General features: G+C 45.4%; 1 protein-coding gene across 1 annotated transcript in view; it reads left to right on the plus strand.

Moving 5' to 3' along the window:
• The window catches only part of ches1 (checkpoint suppressor 1), a gene marked incomplete at its 3' end in the record, with an annotated part of 118984 nt that overhangs the window by 52969 nt on the left and 47241 nt on the right, over window positions 1–18774 (plus strand). The window contains exons 2-3 of the mRNA XM_079525690.1: window positions 15787–16081; window positions 18186–18512. Coding sequence (XP_079381816.1) covers window positions 15815–16081; window positions 18186–18512 — 594 coding nt within the window. The 5' untranslated portion in view covers window positions 15787–15814. The remainder of the gene's footprint in view (window positions 1–15786; window positions 16082–18185; window positions 18513–18774) is intronic.

Below are 18774 nucleotides of genomic sequence, written 5' to 3' on the forward strand. Positions count from 1 at the left end.
ACATCATGCTATGCCTTCAGACTCGCTGCGTTGAAGAGAGCAAGCCGCTGTCTCTCTCTCTCTGACGGGTGGAAACCTCATATGTCCACATCCAAAACTTAGTTTACTGTATATACTTTCAGAATACTAGAATATATACTTTTCAGGATTCTAGTTCGGAAGCATCAAAAGTGGCCGATCGACGCGTTTCTGGCTTTGCGGATCTGCTATTTTAGATGCTTTTGTGCGACGCTGCAGTATGATTAAGTGAACCCATTCAGGACGGGAACCCCTTTTGGTGTTTTAAGCATTATGTTATGCTTTAGCTATTGAAAAATAGCAGATCTACAAGCTCATAGCGCTATGAGCTTGTAGATCTTCTGTTTTTGAAAAATCGTGAAAATGTGCCTCAAATCTTGAATATATATTCTTTCGTTTTTAACGTTTTTAACTCAAATCTTTGCTTCTGGGGGAGTCCCTGGAACAACATATTTTCAGATGTGGGTCGGTGGCCAAATACATAACATTTTTGGGGTCCTTGACATGAAATATTGAGCACCACTGATATAGAAACATACAGTAGGTATTTCAGAAAACTGATGATGAGGGGTTTCTTTCTGCCTGACAGAGACACAGTTTTGCATTCCACGTGATGAAGTCCCAGCCAGGCAGCTCCGCCTGCGCTGGGCTGGCTGTGTGTTGTGTTGCAGCCAGGCAGCTCCGCCTGCACTGGGCTGGCTGTGTGTTGTGTTGCAGCCAGGCAGCTCCGCCTGCGCTGGGCTGGCTGTGTGTTGTGTTGCAGCCAGGCAGCTCCGCCTGCGCTGGGCTGGCTGTGTGTTGTGATGAAGTCCCAGCCAGGCAGCTCTGCCTGCGCTGCTCCGCCTGCCAGGCAGGCAGCTCCGCCTGCACTGGGCTGGCTGTGTGTTGTGTTGACACCACGTCCCAGGCATCTCCCCGCGGTTACGTTTCAATATTAACAGCGTTGATAATGTGGTGAAAAGCTGGATGAACAAAATCTCATAAATTTGGGCGATGTGTTTTGGATCCAAGTTGCTGTCTGCTGTAATGGCAAACATGCGACAAATCAGTACGGAACTGAATTGAACTTATAGTGAGCAGAAGTGTGTTTTGTGGGAGGGCTGCAACGATCACTTATTTTCTTCAACAATTATTCTAATGATAATTTTTTCGATTGATTCAATAATTGAGAAGCGCTGGCCCCTCCGATGTCTGACTTTCGTTTAGGTTTTAGGTTTGTCTTATTCATTCCGCCCCACTCTCCCCGTTTTCAGCATACCCCCCTGTGATGTCATGTGTTAGCCAAGTCTATGGACTTTTTATGTTTGCATTAAGCATGTCCTCCCGTGACGTAAAAAGCAAACAAAGGCGCCTGTCACTTCACACTAGTGTAATCTCTGTATTGTATCGTTGCTGCCGGGCAGACAGTCTACTCTACAACAGTGGGTTTTCAACCATTTTCATATCAAAGCCCATTATTGATATGCCAATCGATCCACGGATCACCATCCGTGGATCGCCTGGGGGCGGCTGTGGGCGGCTGTGGCTCAGGAGGTAGAGCAGGTCGTCCAATGATCCCTGGGTTGGCGGTTCGAATCCCCGGCTCCTCCTGTCCACATGTCGAAGTGTCCTTGGGCAAGACACTGAACCCTACATTGCCTCCAATGAGTTGGTCGGTGTGAGCTCGCCACCATTGGTGTGTGAATGTGGGAAGTGAGGACGCTGGCGTCGACTGTTCGCCGCTTCACCTCCCAATGTATGAATGAATGAACCATTGTAAAGCGCTTTGAGCACTTGGAAAAGCGCTATAAAAATGCAATTCATTATTTTTTGATAGCCTCTCAGACCCAAAACACAATTCCATGCTGTTGGCAAACATTGATCAAAATAATAATTATTCTACATTCTCTAATTGTGTAGAATTCTTGTAAATGAAGTAATGCAGATGTTTAACAATACAATAATGTAACTATTGAGAGTGTAAAATGAAACCAAATGGAACCGTACGGGTCCATTTGGTTTCATTGTACACTCTCAAGAGTTAAAGATCCAAGGGTCCATTTGGTTTTCCACCTCTCCATAATTTAGCTGGGGACCACCTGGAACCCCCTCAAAGGACCACTGGTGGTCCCCGGACCACTGGTTGAGAACCACTGCTCTACAACATCCCAACGCGTTGCACTGCGACGGTGGGAGAAAAAAAAGTCCCCAAGATGTATTTTGTCTAATAATTAGTTTCGTCCACGTTTGGCCCATTTAGCTCCTTCAACGTCAAGGTCACTCGCGGTGGCTGTTTTTTGCCGTGCAGTGGCATTTTAGTTTGGTGCTGATTGGTTGGCCAGCTGCCGTATTAGCCCTAGGGTTGATATACAGCTCCAGCCCATGCAGCCTGTGCTGATTGGTCAGGCTCGGGCTTATATTTCTGAGCCTGGAAACCAGACGAATCTGCCACAGGAAAATAAATCCCTGGGCAGGTTGGTTGGTCTGGCACTCCTCGGCTCAGTTTGAATCACATTTCGTTCACGCCCAGAGTTGTGGGTGACCAATCAGAGCCCATGACTGTGTCCTTGGGCAAGACACTGACTGAACCCCAGTCAGTGTCGGTGGCTCAGGGGTAGAGTTTCCGGATGGTAACCGCAAGGTCGCCAGTTCGAACCCGGGCTCCCCCAGAGTTAGTGTCGAAGTGTCATTGAGCAAGACACTGAACCCCTAATTGCTCCTGATGTGCTGGTTGGTACATTGCATGGTTTCTGCCACCATCAGTGTATGAATGTGTGTGTGAATGGGTGAATGTAATGCACAATCTATGTAAAGTGCCTTGGATAAAGGGCGCTATATAAATGCACCATTTTACCATTTACCTTGCCTCCAGTGGTCGCCACCATTGGTGTGTGAATGTGGGAAGTAAGGACGCTGGCGTCGACTGTTCGCCGCTTCACCTCCCAATGTATGAATGAATGAATGAAGGGACCATTGTAAAGTGCTTTGAGTAAGCACGTAGTGCATAGAAAAGCGCTATAAAAATGCAATCCATTATTATTATTATTACTTTTTTGCTGCGACGTTGGAATCTGTTTGTAACCGCCACCTTGGAAATAAATCTTCCACGCCGAAGTATCTAATATCTAGGCAGTGAGATATTAGTCTGGCCCTGCCAGGCTGTGTATTTCTGCCGTCGGGTCACCTCAGGCAACAACCCATGAATGCCTGAGTGATCGACTAATATACATTTACATATGTGTGTATGACAGATAGAACCAGTCGGCAACAGGGGACGATGATTATTACATGAACACAGTGCTTGATTTAGAGACCAGTAATTAGGTGAGGTTGAATGTAATGTTGAAATTATTATGCTGTCAATTATAGCCTGTGGGCTAGTACTGTACATGCATGTTAGATCAAAATGCTCCGTTTCTTTCTCGCTCGAGAGAGAGTGTCGCGCACACGCACACACACGCACACACAGACACACACACATGCACACACACACACACACACACACAGACACACGCGCACACACGCACCGCACGCACGCACACACACACACACACACACACACAGACACACACACACACAGACACACACAGACGCACGCACGCACGCACACACGCACGCACGCATGCACGCACGCATGCACGCACACACGCATACACACACAGACACACAGACACACAGACACGCACACACACACACAGACACATGTAGAGGCTCTGTCCACACGGATACAGATATTTACCAAATCAAACATTCCTCTCTACATTTGGGCTTTCCATCCACCATCCACTTGCTTTTTTTATTTTAAACAGAGATCTTGGTGAAGAAGTAAAAATATCTACAAAAGATTGTTGTTTGAAGTTTGGGATAAACACCTAATTTTGCATATGCCCATTGTTGTTTTGTGTAATGTAGCGGTTCTCAAAGCGGGGTACTTGGAGGGGGTTCCAGGGGGTCCCCAGCAAAATGTCTTACAGCAGCAGCACAAAAAATTTGAACCACATTATCTATTTATACTGGTGCTAGTTGAATGTTTTAGAAAAATCGTGAAAATGTTTTGAAGATTTTTAATAGTCTTTTTTTAACACAAATCTTCTCTTCCCTGGCACAAACCATTTTCAGATGGGCGTCAGAGGCCAAATACATATCAATTTGGCGGCCCTTGACATGAACAAGTTTTGCAACTCATTGTGAGCTTGTAGATCAGCTATATTCAAAAGATTTTTATACATTTGAAAACTTGAAATATGGGACATTCTGCATAATGAATGATTACTTTTACTTTTGGTACTTTAACCCATTCTGGGCGGGAAGCCGGGAACCCCTTTTGGTGTTAGCATTATGTTATGCTTTAGCTATTGAAAAATAGCAGATCTACAAGCTCATAGCGCGCCACTCGGGTCTGCTATTTTTGAAAAATCTAAGAACGACACAGAAACATAGCTCTTTCAGAAAACTGTCAGGATGTAGAAGACATTTTTAGAATCTGATCCCAGGTCAAAATGGTACATTTTGAGGCAAATGCTTTAGTACTTTTACTCAAGTAGCCGGGCCAGAGGCTCAGGGGTAGAGTGACCGGATGGAAACCACAAGGTTCCCAGTTCGAACCCAGTTCTGTGATTCTTCTTTTTTAACAACTCAGTCACTACTGCCAAAGGGAAGAGAGAGAGAGAGAGAGGGGAGTAATGTTCTCTTTTATTTGATATAATGGTTGATGTATAGGCTTCGTATGGACTATGGACATAATTATTTTGTAATTCAAAGTTCGTTTGGAGTGTGGACAGAATTAGAAACTTTTGTCTATTGTTTTTTTTTTTACAACGCTGGAGGAGAACTGTGATTCGAGGCGAGAGGCAGACGTCAGAGTTTGCATCGAGGCCACAGTCTGGCACTCTCCAAAATGAAGGCTTGTTCTCCTGTGATGCGGGATTAGCCTGGGCTCGCTACTGTCGGCGTTTAATTCGTTTTGGTCTACGTGGCATCCTTTCCGGCCCCTCATGCTTTTCACCCCCGTTTTTATTGTCTTTTTTCCCAACCTTAACCATTTTGACCTGACGTAGAAATTAAAAAAACGTTCGCTCTGAAAGAATATATATTCAAATATTTGTGCCGCATTTTTACGATTTTTCAAAATAGCAGACCTACAAGCTTATACAAGTATAACATAATGCTTAGTTAAAACACCAAAAGGGATTCCCGGACTTCCCGCCCAGAATGGGTTAAAAGTGCTGCAGCATTCATGAGTGTTCTCTCTGGAGAGATAAATCAGAGTACTGCTGATCGGGCATTGGATCACATTAACGATTTGCATTATAGCTAATATAGCATGCAGTCGTAAGGAACATCATGCACTCTTCAATAGAACGCTGATGTGCAGTGAAGAAGTAGTCTCTTTCCTGACAGGTGCGACTGTCAAGACGGCGAGAAAATGTGTCCTCCTACTTTCTTATTTTTTGACAGGTGTGTCGGTGTGAAGAACAAAACACTTCTTGGCGTTTTTTTTCTTTTAAATGTCTTGCTTTGAACTCCCACTATATTGTTAGTTGACTGGTGACATAGCAGGAGGCAGAGCTCACGCGCTGTGGGCTAGGGTGTGCGTGCGTAAGGAATGTAAGCGCTCTGTGTTTGCAGGCGATATCCTGTCACGCGTTCATGGCAAACTATTTATTGTTGCCTTGTAGTGGCGGTATGGCTGCAGGTATATCTGGAGCAGAGCAGGAGTGGAAACAGGTCAGGGTCAGGGAGAGAAATGTGCGTTTTAGTTTTAGTCAGCTGGTGAGAGAGAGTGACTGGGGTCAATTCAATTGACTCACTGAGACCTGCAAAATGTTCGGTTATCAGAAAAAGAAAACATACATTGCTTTATCAGTGGTGGTGCTCGCCTCGAAACCTTTTCATGTCAAGGACCACCCAAAATTATATTTTATGTATTTTGATCCCCATCTCAAAAGATTTTGTTCCAGGGACCCCCATATGTATGAATGTGTAAATTGTGTGTGTGACTATATATATATATATATATATATATATATATGAATAATGTACTTTTAAAGACACAATATCCATTCCAAACATTAACAGCACTCACCAAATAACTTTAAAGAGAAAGAAAAGTACAGAGACAGTGTCTCAGTTTCACTGATATATATTTTTGAAAACTTAAAACTTGTTTTGCTTTGATGTGATAATATTAATAAAGAAACATATATTCAAAATGGCACACACATGTTCAATTATTTGTCAGTACAAAGTAATCCTTAAAAGAAAAACACAAAAACAATAAATCTTTGGCCACAATACAATGGTCTTAAACTTGAGCACACACAATTTGTGTGAGTTTTCAAATGCTCTGAAACGACCCTGCACGCAAATCACGATTGCATGGGTATCCAGCGTCAAGCTTGCCCAGGTGCCCTTGTCCCCAGCCTGCCGCCAGAGGGCGAGTTTGGTCTGAAATAATGTGCAATTTATCCGTGCTTGTATAAGCAGATTCCCGCTGGCGGTGCCGTCGTCAGCCATACAGACATTCGCATTAACAGTTCTATGGCCGAGGGTCGTTGAACTGAATGGACGTTGGGCAGCAACAACAACAACAACGACGCTGCAACAATGGACGGGGTCGGGTCGGGGTTACTTTCGCTCAAATCTAACGGCACACCTGAACATTTCAAACGGCACACTAAAGTGCCGCGGCACATATGTTGGGAAACACTGCATCAGAGCCCAATTAACATGTCATGCTCACTGCCGGTGTTTACAGTTACCTTTGAAGTGTCAAAGCATCGTAATTCTACCTCCTTATGATGAAGATCCGTTTTTCCCATGATTTGTTATTGAGCCACGATCCGCCTCACAGACAGAGCAAAGCGGGCTAAGATCGTCCATACACCCCCTCGTTCACTTTGCATTGGACTCAGTTTCCCAGAAGCCCTTGCAAGCCGGCGGTTGGTTGATTTTCCGGTTATGTCATCATAAAGCGACGGCCTCGTTACCAAGTTCGCGACAAAGCCGCTATTTCTTTTAAGTTATTAAAAAACAGCAAATTAACCCATTTTGACCTGAGATCAGATTCTATAAATGTCGTCTACATCCTGACAGTTTTCTGAAAAAGCTATGTTTCTATGTCCGTCGCTCTTCGATTTTTCAAAAATAGCAGACCTACAAGCTCGTAGCGCGCCACTCGGTGGCGTGCTATGAGCTTGTAGATCTGCTATTTTTCAATAGCTAAAGCATAACATAATGCTAACACCAACCCGCCCAAAATGGGTTAAGTTATTAAAAAACAGCAAATTAAACACATGAAATGAAATGAAATGAAATGAAATCTATATTTACCCAGGGTATCTGGGCTAAGCTCAAGAACTTGTTTCCAGCCAGGCCCTGCTCATAGAACACATTTCATCGTAGTGGTTGATGCCTTGTTCAAGGGCATTTCAGCGGTGGTAATTTTAACGTGTCGGACGGCTGGTTCGAACTGGGAACCTTCCGGTATCTAGACCGCGCCGCTATCCGTTCGGCCACCGTTGCCACAAAACATAAAACAAATAGCGGGTTTGGCGTATTACGCAGGGAAAGACGATGGAATAAAAGGCGTGAATAACGACTGTTAACCACGTATAAGCCACGTATAAGCCCTACTTCATACTCGCTCACACGTTGAAGGTCGTGAACCTGCCAGCTTTTGGATCTGCAGTGCTACAGCTATACGCTGAGCAGTCTTTGGAATTCTTTTCATTGTTTAGAAGTTTCTTTGTGGTGTAATGGTTTGGAGAAATGTAAGCAGAGGTTGCAGTGTTGTGTCCGTAAGCTCAGGAGTGACAACTATGTGTGCCCCGCGGATCTTAGAACAGGTGTGTCTTGGTATGCCACCCTGCTAATACCATGCTAATGGTGGAAAGTAACTAAGTACATTTACTTAACCCATTTAGACCTGAGATCAGATTCTAAAAATGTCTTCTACATCCTGACAGTTTTCTGAAAAAGCTATGTTTCTATGTCAGTCGTTCTTCGATTTTTCAAAAATAGCAGACCTACAAGCTCGTAGCGCGCCACTTGGTGGCGCGCTATGAGCTTGTAGATCTGCTATTTTTCAATAGCTAAAGCATAACATAATGCTAACACCAAAAGGGGTTCCCGCCTAAAATGTGTTAAGTAACATTTTGAGGGATCTGTACTTTACTTGAGTATTTCCAATTTCCATTACTTTTACTTCTACTCCACTACATCTCAGAGGCAAATATTGTACTTTTTACTCCACTACATTTATTTGAAAACTTTAGTTGTTGTTACTTTGTAGATTTGATTATTACCACGAAACACATTACCCACATCCATTTGAAAATAGCCGATCTACAAGCTCACAATGCGTCTCAACGCGACGCATTGTGAGCTTGTAGATCGGCTATATTCAAAAGATGTTTATACATTTGAAAACTTGAAATATGGGACATTCTGCATAAAGAGTACTATCTACTTTTGGTACTTGAATTACATTTTGATACCAATACTTTTGTACTTTCACTCAAGTACATTTTTAATTCCGGACTTTTACTTGTAGCAGACTAGTATTCCTATATTGCAGTATTGATACTTTTACTCAAGTACAAAATGTGGTACTTTGGTACACATACTGTACTGTTAGACGTCTTTACTAACGTGTGTTATACTTGACGACCTTGCAGGCTGATCTGGTGACTGATTCTCCAGTAAAGTCTAAGGCCTCACTCAGACCTTTGCAGCATTGCTGCATGCTTGTTGTATGAATGCTGTGAGTGTCATGGCCGCCCCAATGCACATTTTGGACTACAAGCTGTTGTATGGCTTTCGGCTGTGTTTCGACTGCGCCCCTCCCCCTCATACAACACAAGTGTTGTGTCAGACCATGTGACTCCCATTGGAAATGCATTGGGGCAAGCTGTGTCACACCCTTTGTATACAGCAAGCATACAGCAATCTGTTGTAAAGGTCTGAGTGAGGCCTAAGTGCTGCTATGGTAATAATGTCAGAGCGGTGTCTCATGTCCACTGCAGTGTACTGTACATAGAGTATAGATGCTTGATCTGCACAACTGCCACTAGGATGAATGGTCACAATGTTCCGCCAAATCATTATTTTGCCACGCGCGCGGGGGGCGGGGCGGGGGGGTGTGGGGGTGTGGGGGTGCTTTCTCATAGCCCAGACGTGCCCGATACAGACCTCTATGCACAATTTATAAAAACAGCAAGCGGCACAAAACCAGCTGAAACAACCAGGTCCACATCTTCTGCCGTTAACCCATTCTGACCTGAGATCAGATTCTAAAAATATCTGTTTGAAAATGACAGTTTTCTGAAAAAGCTATGTTTCTATGTCAGTCGTTCGATTTGTCAAAAATAGCAGATCTACAAGCCCATACAAGCTATGAGCTTGTAGATCTGCTATTTTTCAATAGCTAAAGCATAACATAATGCTAACACCAAAAGGGGTTCCCGACTTCCCGCCCAAAATGGGTTTATGCAAAAAAAAATGGCAGCTAATGACAACATGAAGAAACCCTGTGTGTGTATAGAGCTTCGCAGTCCCGCCCCCTCCCGATGACCAGAAGTGAATTCCCTGTTCATTTCATTTTCCTCATCATTTCCTTTTCAAAAAGTGTTTATATAAAGACGTTTACACCGCGGACGAAGCTAACTCGAGTTGTGACGACAAATGACAGTAAACACAATGTTTTGGGGCCGATCAAATCATTTGTAAGAAGAAGAAAAACATGGCAGAATACAACACTTTTTGTTTGTTTTTTCTTCTTACAAATTATTTGATCAGCGAAAAACATTGTGTTTATTGTCATGATGTGTCACAACTCGAGTTGGCTTTGTCCGTGGCGTAATCGTCTTTAAATAAATACTTTTTGAAAAGTCTATGAGGAAAATGAATGAGAAATTCACTTCTGGTTCTAGCGTCGTCATGAAAGGGGGCGGGACTGCGACGCTCTATAACTGTGTGTATGTATATATATATATATATCTTCAAAACAACTAAATTCACAAAATGGTGTTCTGTGGACCACTTTCACTGGCACAACTCTTTCACTGCCAAGCACGAGTTAGATGACCTTTTCTTTACCAATGGCCCAGACTGCCAGGGTTGGATGAGTTTTTAGATTTTTTTATTGATTAGGTTAGATGGCGCTCCGTATGACTAGCTCTCGATTTTGGTCTCTGAAAAGACTGCAGTGAGAAATTAATCTGGCATTCAATGAGAATTAATCACACCCACATCGCGTGTCAGGAGATACAGCGGGCCGCCTTGGAATCCAAAAGGTTCCAGGTTCGATTCCCGGCTCCTCCTGGCTATCCACCTTTTTTCCCGCCAAGGTACTGGGGCTCCTTGTGTGTGTGTGTGTGTGTGTGTGTGTGTTTGCTTCCTTCAGGCAGTGTTGCCATGTCGCACGCACGCACGCACGCACGCACGCAAGGGTCGCACGCATGCACACATGCACGCACGCACACACACATGTGCAACAGGCATCATCATTGAGTCTGAACTTGAGTGATATTTGCCCTTGTCCTTTAGCCGCTGGTCCTGAGGGTCCTCCGTGAAAAGTTGTATTAAAAAAAAAAGTTTGTTTCGAGCCCAGCGAGTGTGTTAAGCTTTATGAGAACTCATGGGGGATGCAGTGACACGCACGCACGCACACACACAAAGACACACGCACACACACACACACACATGCATCATGCACACACGTGTAACGCGCGCACACTTCAGGCACGAGGCAAGGGCTGCAGCTCACGCTGGCCTCAGCCTACAGTGAGGAGTTTGTTGTCATAGCAACAGTAAAATGAGATGACTTTACTGTCAGCCGTAATGTTTCATGGTCCCCTTGCCGCCATGGCAACATAACAATGGAGAGAGAGAGGGGGGGGTGAGAGAGAGGGAGAGAGAGAGATAGGGGGGGGGGGGGGGGGTGAGAGAGAGAGAGAGAGAGGGAGAGGGAGAGGGAGATAGAGGGAGAGAGAGAGAGGGAGAGATGGAGAGAGAGAGAGGGAGAGATGGAGAGAGAGAGGGGGGGGTGAGAGAGAGAGAGAGAGAGAGAGGGAGAGATGGAGAGAGAGAGGGGGGGGGTGAGAGAGAGAGAGAGAGAGAGAGGGAGAGATGGAGAGAGAGAGAGGGGGGGGTGAGGGAGAGGGAGAGAGAGAGAGAGAGAGAGGGAGAGATGGAGAGAGAGAGAGAGAGGGAGAGATGGAGAGAGAGAGAGAGAGGGAGAGATGGAGAGAGAGAGAGAGAGGGAGAGATGGAGAGAGAGAGAGAGGGAGAGAGAGAGAGGGAGAGATGGAGAGAGAGAGGGGGGGGGGGTGAGAGATGGAGAGAGAGAGAGGGAGAGATGGAGAGAGAGAGAGGGAGAGATGGAGAGAGAGAGAGAGAGAGGGAGGGAGGGAGGGAGGAGGGAGGTTATCTCTGCCTACCGCTGGACTCCCTCTAGGTACAAAGTCACATTGTTGCCCTTGTCCTGCCTTCCCTAGAGAAACACACACACAACTATATAAACGTGCACAGTGCCACACACACACACACACACACACACACACACACACACACACACACACACACACACACACACACACACACACACACACACACACACACAACTAAAGAGACACACTAAGCACATTGATGCACACGTAGATGCACGCACGCACACGCACACACACACACACACACACACACACACATGCACACACACACACACACACACACACACACACACACACACACACACACACACAGACACACACACACACACACACACACACACACACACACACACACCCACCCTGCTCCAAGCTTGAGTGTTTGACATGGCTGTCAAACTTGCACAAACACAGACAGCCTAAACTCACATACATGAAAAGACACATGCGCACTCGCACGCACGCACACACACGCACACGCTCATTTCGACAAGCTTGTCAAACACGCTCCTCCTCAGCCCCGTTCCCTTTGATTACAAGCTCCCCCCCCCCCCCCCCGTTTCGTTTCGTTTCTGGAGCAGCGCGATCGTTGCGATCGTCGCCGCGGCCAATTTGAATCAATTACTCTCAGCGTCAACATTTTTCACGGGTGCGAGGAAGAGGAGGAGGAGGAGTACCTCTGGACAACCCGGGCTTGTTGAATGAGCGCGCGTGGTGCGTACGTGGGGGGGGGGGGGGGGGGGGGGGGGGTAGGGGGGGGGGGTCGCTGTCAGAAAGACTAAAGAGAAGAAAGCCGCGTGTGAGAGAGAGGAGAGGAGAGGAGAGGAGGAGAGATGAAAAGCCCTCGTCTCCATTGAGAGGACTGGAGGAGTCAGTGGTGAGGTGGTGGTGGTGGTGCTGACTATCTGCAGACAACACACACAGCAGAGCAACAGCAGCACTAGATATACATTAGACGGCTATATTTAGCTCCTCGCTAGCTTCCCCCCACAGCCTATCAAACGCCGCTAAGCAGAGAGTTATTGAGGGCTTCAAGAAAGAAAAAGAAGGGGGGGAGGGGGGAGGGAAAGAGAGAGTGGGACGGGGGGGGGGGGGGGGGGGATGGAGTGAGAGAGACAAAGGAGAGGAGAGAGGTGAAAGAAGGAAGCACGTCAAGACGTTCGAGATGAGGAGGAAAGAAAACGAACAGAAATAAGAGAAACAACAGGAAAGAGAGCGTTGTTATGCCTCTGTTGCCATGACGACGGACGCAGCATCCGGAGCCGTCGTGGCTGTGCTGACAGTCGTGCGGCGGGGCTGCGTCGTTGTCGGGTCGGCTGGGGTGACAGCTGTCAGTCAATCAGGAGTAGTGAGCAGGGGACAGATCGGCCCATGATCACCTTGGATTATAGAGAGCGATCTCACACACACACACATACATACACGCTCACACACGCATGCATGCACACTGAGACGTGCACAAGCACACGCACACACACACATGCTGGGGTCAGACGGAACATATCTAGAATTAATCCGCATCTCCTAATGGGACTGCTTGCAGGGGGAGTGTGTGTGTGTGTGTGTGTGTGTGTGTGTGTGTGTGTGTGTGTGTGTGTGTGTGTGTGTGTGTGTGTGTGTGTGTGTGTGTGTGTGTGTGTGTGTGTGTGTGTGTGTGTGTGTGTGTGTGTGTGTGTGTGTGTGTGTGTGTGTGTGTGTGTGTGTGTGTGTGTGTGTGTGTGTGTGTGCGTGCGTGCGTGCGTGCGTGTGCGTGTGCGTGGGTCATTTTTGCTGGTGTGCGTGTGTCATGATGAATCTCTGCCAGTTTGTATTTGTGTGTTTTTCGTGCGCGTGCAGCCGTGCACACTTTCTTGTATTTGTGTGTGTGAGCGTGTGTGTGTGTGTGTGTGTGAGCGTGTGTGTGCGCGCGCAAGAAGCAGAGATTACGTTTAGCTGTAGCCGCTGCTTGGCTCCTTTCCTCGGTTTTCTGTTTCAAGACAATCAAAGCGCTGCTTATGTGGCGTGTGATCGCACCGCGATACTCAGCCCCATTTCCCCTCAATTAAAACATTCTAGCAGTATCTGCTACAGCCCACTGATTCGGGCCGCTCCTAATGAGCTCGGAGCTGCATGCTCTTATGTCGGGGTAATGGTGGCTGTGATTAGAATAGAAATGCTACTGAAGTCAAAAGTGTGTGCGATAGTGTTCATATTACCAACCACGAGTTCAAGCTCAGAACCCGGGTGTGCGCGGATCTTGTTCTTGGCCGTGACATTTTTTACTTTTTTTTTTAGTTCACCAATTTGATATTGAACTTGTTTCAAGTCTACGCCATAGAAATGCTACTGAAGTCAAAAGTGTGTGCGATTATGCGATTGTGTTCATATTACCAACCACGAGTTCAAGCTCAGAACCCGGGTGTGCGCGGATCTTGTTCTTGGCCGTGACATTTTTTACTTTTTTTTTTAGTTCACCAATTTGATATTGAACTTGTTTCAAGTCTACGCCATAGAAATGCTACTGAAGTCAAAAGTGTGTGCGATTATGCGATTGTGTTCATATTACCAACCACGAGTTCAAGCTCAGAACCCGGGTGTGCAGATCTTGTTCTTGGCCGTGAAGTTTTTTATTTTATTTTTTTAGTTCACCAATTTGATCTTGAACTTGTTTCAAGTCTACGCCAGAAATAACAATTCGGTAGTTCTTTTGAAAGCCCGGAGGGAATATAAGTGGTCTTGGTCACAGCGGGTGGTTTACGGGCCCGTGGTGGGGTCAGCTTCATCACAGAAGGTGAAATTGGGGGACCATGTCGGTGCTCTGCTATGATCATCATGTCTTCACGGTGACATTACTGCTGCTGTTGTCCACTTTCTCAAAGGATTGTTTGATTTTCAAGGAGGACCATTCGATTCCATTTGTTACTTTCAGAGCAGTGTAATGTTTCAGGAAAGTCAACTTCTTACACAGACCAGAACCATTCTTGAGATTCCGGTTAAGTCATCCTTGTGTTCTAATGCATTTTAATTAAAGCGTGGATTGATTTGGGAAGTCTAGCTGAAAATAGGCCCCTGCAGTGAAATGATCGATTAAGAAATTCAATCCTAAACGTTTGTGTGTGTTTAGAGTTAGAGAGAGATTGACTTTATTATTCAGGTACACTAAGTTTTAACCCATTTTGGGCAGGAACCCCTTTTGGTGTTAGCATTATGTTATGTTTTAGCTATTGAAAAATAGCAGATCTACAAGCTTGTAGATCTGCTATGAGCTTGTAGATCTGCTATTTTTGAAAAATCGAAGAACGACTGACATAGAAACATAGCTTTTTCAGAAAACTGTCAGGATTTAGAAGACATTTTTAGAATCTGATCTCTGGTCAAAATGGGTTAATGAATGGAGAACATTTCACCCACAAAATCTAAAAAATGTAAGGCATTTAATATGGTAAAGCTGTGAGTTGACAAGCCGCATAATGGTATATCAATGTCAGCTTGGTCCTGCTAATAAGAACCCAAACTGTGATTGTACTGCCTGTACTGTCTACTCTAATACAATACCAATACCGTCCGATACAAGACATCAGTGTTCTAAATTTCAACAGCGATTTGCCCCCAGAAAGCCCAGCAGGAAAAACATAATGTTGTTGACTCGATCCAAACGCAACGTAATTGGTGTGAAACGCAGTCAAAATGCTGCTGCCTGCGTGACCCTCCCTTTCGCATTCACCACACCAATCAATGCTTGATGCTAGCTAGACGCCACCTGACTGTGAGCTCTCTCTCTCTCTCTCTCTCTCTCTCTCTCTCTCTCTCTCTCTCTCTCTCTCTCCACTTGACTTTAACCATTTTTTCAAACTTTAGCTATTGAATTGTTTTTAAATCGCAAAAACGTGTGGAAATCTTTGAATTATATATTCTTTCACAGCAAGCGTTTTTAACTCCTATCTTTGTTTCTGGGGGGGTCCCAGAAACAACATATTTTCAGACGGGGGTTGGCGGCCATTTACATTCATTCATTCATTCATTCATTCATTCATACTATAATTAACCGAATGTCTGAATGTGTGTCTGTGTGTCTGTCAGAAACATCGCCTTATCTCCTCACCGCCTGCACCAATCGCTCCCACTTTTCACACAGGCATTGACCATAATAATATGGAGGTCTTAACGAAGCCCTTTTTCCAATTTAACAAATAATACATTAATAATGAATTTATTAGTGAATTAAATATCTCACAACGGGTAAGGGCTAGTAATAATAATTTCTGGGGTCCTTGAAACATGAAATAGTTTGCGAACCGCCGACAATAAAAAACAAAGGTTTTTCATCGTCCCATCTCCTTCTCTCCCTCTCCTCTGTGTATAGGAGGAGTGAGCCCGCCGCACGGGGCTGGATGGGACCCACCATGCCCCCCAGCAAGAAGGCCCAGAGCCCCAGCAGCGGAGCGAGCGCGTCGCGGGGCCGCCTGAGCCCGCCGTACCGGCAGCAGGGCGACGCGGCGGAGGCCGAGGCGGAGGGCGCCGACCTCTCGCTGTCCGTGTCCGCCTCCTTCTCCAAGGCCGAGGACGAGGAGCTCACCAGCCTCTCCTGGCTCCACGAGAGCACCGACCTGCTCAACAGCTTCGGACACTCGGGCCTGCGCAGTGTGTCGCCGCTGCAGGTATATGGCCTGTTTTTACCGCATTTAACCCATTTAGGCCTGACCTCGAAATTAAAAAAAATCTTCTAAATCCTCCAGTTTTCTGAAATAAATATTTTCACGATTTTTCAAAAATAGCAGACCTAAGTGGCGCGCTATGAGCTTGTACTTTTTCGGTTTTGTATGTGTCTATGGAGTTAACATTACTCTAATAGACCCCCAGGTGTTTTGTATGTGTCTATGGAGTTAACCTTACTCTAATAGACCCCCAGGTGTTTTGTATGTGTCTATGGAGTTAACATTACTCTAATAGGCCCCCAGGTGTTTTGTATGTGTCTATGGAGTTAACATTACTCTAATAGACCCCCAGGTGTTTTGTATGTGTCTATGGAGTTAACATTACTCTAATAGACCCCCAGGTGTTGTGTATGTGTCTATGGAGTTAACATTACTCTAATAGACCCCCAGGTGTTTTGTATGTGTCTATGGAGTTAACATTACTCTAATAGGCCCCCAGGTGTTTTGTATGTGTCTATGGAGTTAACATTACTCTAATAGACCCCCAGGTGTTTTGTATGTGTCTATGGAGTTAACATTACTCTAATAGACCCCCAGGTGTTTTGTATGTGTCTATGGAGTTAACATTACTCTAATAGGCCCCCAGGTGTTTTGTATGTGTCTATGGAGTTAACATTACTCTAATAGGCCCCCAGGTGTTTTGTATGTGTCTATGGAGTTAACATTACTCTAATAGGCCCCCAGGTGTTTTGTATGTGTCTATGGAGTTAACATTACTCTAATAGACCCCCAGGTGTTTTGTATGTGTCTATGGAGTAAACATTACTCTAATAGACCCCCAGGTGTTTTGTATGTGTCTATGGAGTTAACATTACTCTAATAGGCCCCCAGGTGTTTTGTATGTGTCTATGGAGTTAACATTACTCTAATAGGCCCCCAGGTGTTTTGTATGTGTCTATGTAGTTAACATTACTCTAATAGACCCCCAGGTGTTTGGATGTGTCTATGGAGTTAACATTACTCTAATAGACCCCCAGGTGTTTTGTATGTGTCTATGGAGTTAACATTACTCTAATAGACCCCCAGGTGTTTTGTATGTGTCTATGGAGTTAACATTACTCTAATAGGCCCCCAGGTGTTTTGTATGTGTCTATGGAGTTAACATTACTCTAATAGGCCCCCAGGTGTTTTGTATGTGTCTATGGAGTTAACATTACTCTAATAGACCCCCAGGTGTTTTGTATGTGTCTATGGAGTTAACATTACTCTAATAGACCCCCAGGTGTTTTGTATGTGTCTATGGAGTTAACATTACTCTAATAGGCCCCCAGGTGTTTTGTATGTGTCTATGGAGTTAACATTACTCTAATAGACCCCCAGGTGTTTTGTATGTGTCTATGGAGTTAACATTACTCTAATAGGCCCCCAGGTGTTTTGTATGTGTCTATGGAGTTAACATTACTCTAATAGGCCCCCAGGTGTTTTGTATGTGTCTATGGAGTTAACATTATTCTAATAGGCCCCCAGGTGTTTTGTATGTGTCTATGGAGTTAACATTACTCTAATAGACCCCCAGGTGTTTTGTATGTGTCTATGGAGTTAACATTACTCTAATAGGCCCCCAGGTGTTTTGTATGTGTCTATGGAGTTAACATTACTCTAATAGACCCCCAGGTGTTTTGTATGTGTCTATGGAGTTAACATTACTCTAATAGGCCCCCAGGTGTTTTGTATGTGTCTATGGAGTTAACATTACTATAATAGACCCCCAGGTGTGGTTAGAATATTCAAATATGTCTTCCCTGTGTATCTTTGGTTTCTTCCTGAAAGCTAATAGCCTTTGTGTAAAAAGTAAAAAGCCTTTGTGTATACGATTGACATTAACATAATGTTAATTATGTTAATGTCATGAGATTAGCAATGAGCAATTAGCAATGAGCAATAACAGATAGCCGTTTATTTGTTGACAAAATTGTCAGTATATTTAGCTTCGTTTTCATGTAGTTTCCATTTAGTTTTCGTCAGTAAAAAAAGGTAGTCGACGAACATTTTTCGTCTTAGTTTTAGTCGATGACATCATCACTCTGCCTCCCCTCACCCCCTGCAGGACGCCGACGGCCAGCCGCCACGCTCGCCCTCCTCCTCGTCTGGGTCTCCCGGCATGGACCCTGACCCGCTGCTGGGCGACGGCGCCCACTCGCCCTACGACCCGGCGGCGGGCGCCAGCCGCAAGCCGCCCTACTCCTTCAGCTGCCTGATCTTCATGGCCATCGAGGACGCGCCCAGCAAGCGGCTGCCCGTCAAGGACATCTACGGCTGGATCCTGGAGCACTTCCCCTACTTCGCCAGCGCGCCCACGGGCTGGAAGAACTCGGTGCGCCACAACCTGTCGCTCAACAAGTGCTTCAAGAAGGTGGACAAGGACCGCAGCCAGGTAAGGACTGGAGAGGGAGCTGTGTGTGTGTGTGTGTGTGTGTGTGTGTGTGTGTGTGTGTGTGTGTGTGTGTGTGTGTGTGTGTGTGTGTGTGTGTGTGTGTGTGTGTGTGTGTGTGTGTGTGTGTGTGTGTGTGTGTGTGTGTGTGTGTGTGTGTGTGTGTGTGGAGAGAGAGAGAGTTGTAAGCTTTTAGATCAGCTATTTTATTAGTTTGTTTTTTTAGGTTTTTAGTCCTGTTTGTCTTGTTTTACTGCTTACTATC

The sequence above is a fragment of the Electrona antarctica genome (genome assembly GCF_951216825.1).
Source record: "Electrona antarctica genome assembly, chromosome: 17".
Classification (NCBI taxonomy): domain Eukaryota; kingdom Metazoa; phylum Chordata; class Actinopteri; order Myctophiformes; family Myctophidae; genus Electrona; species Electrona antarctica.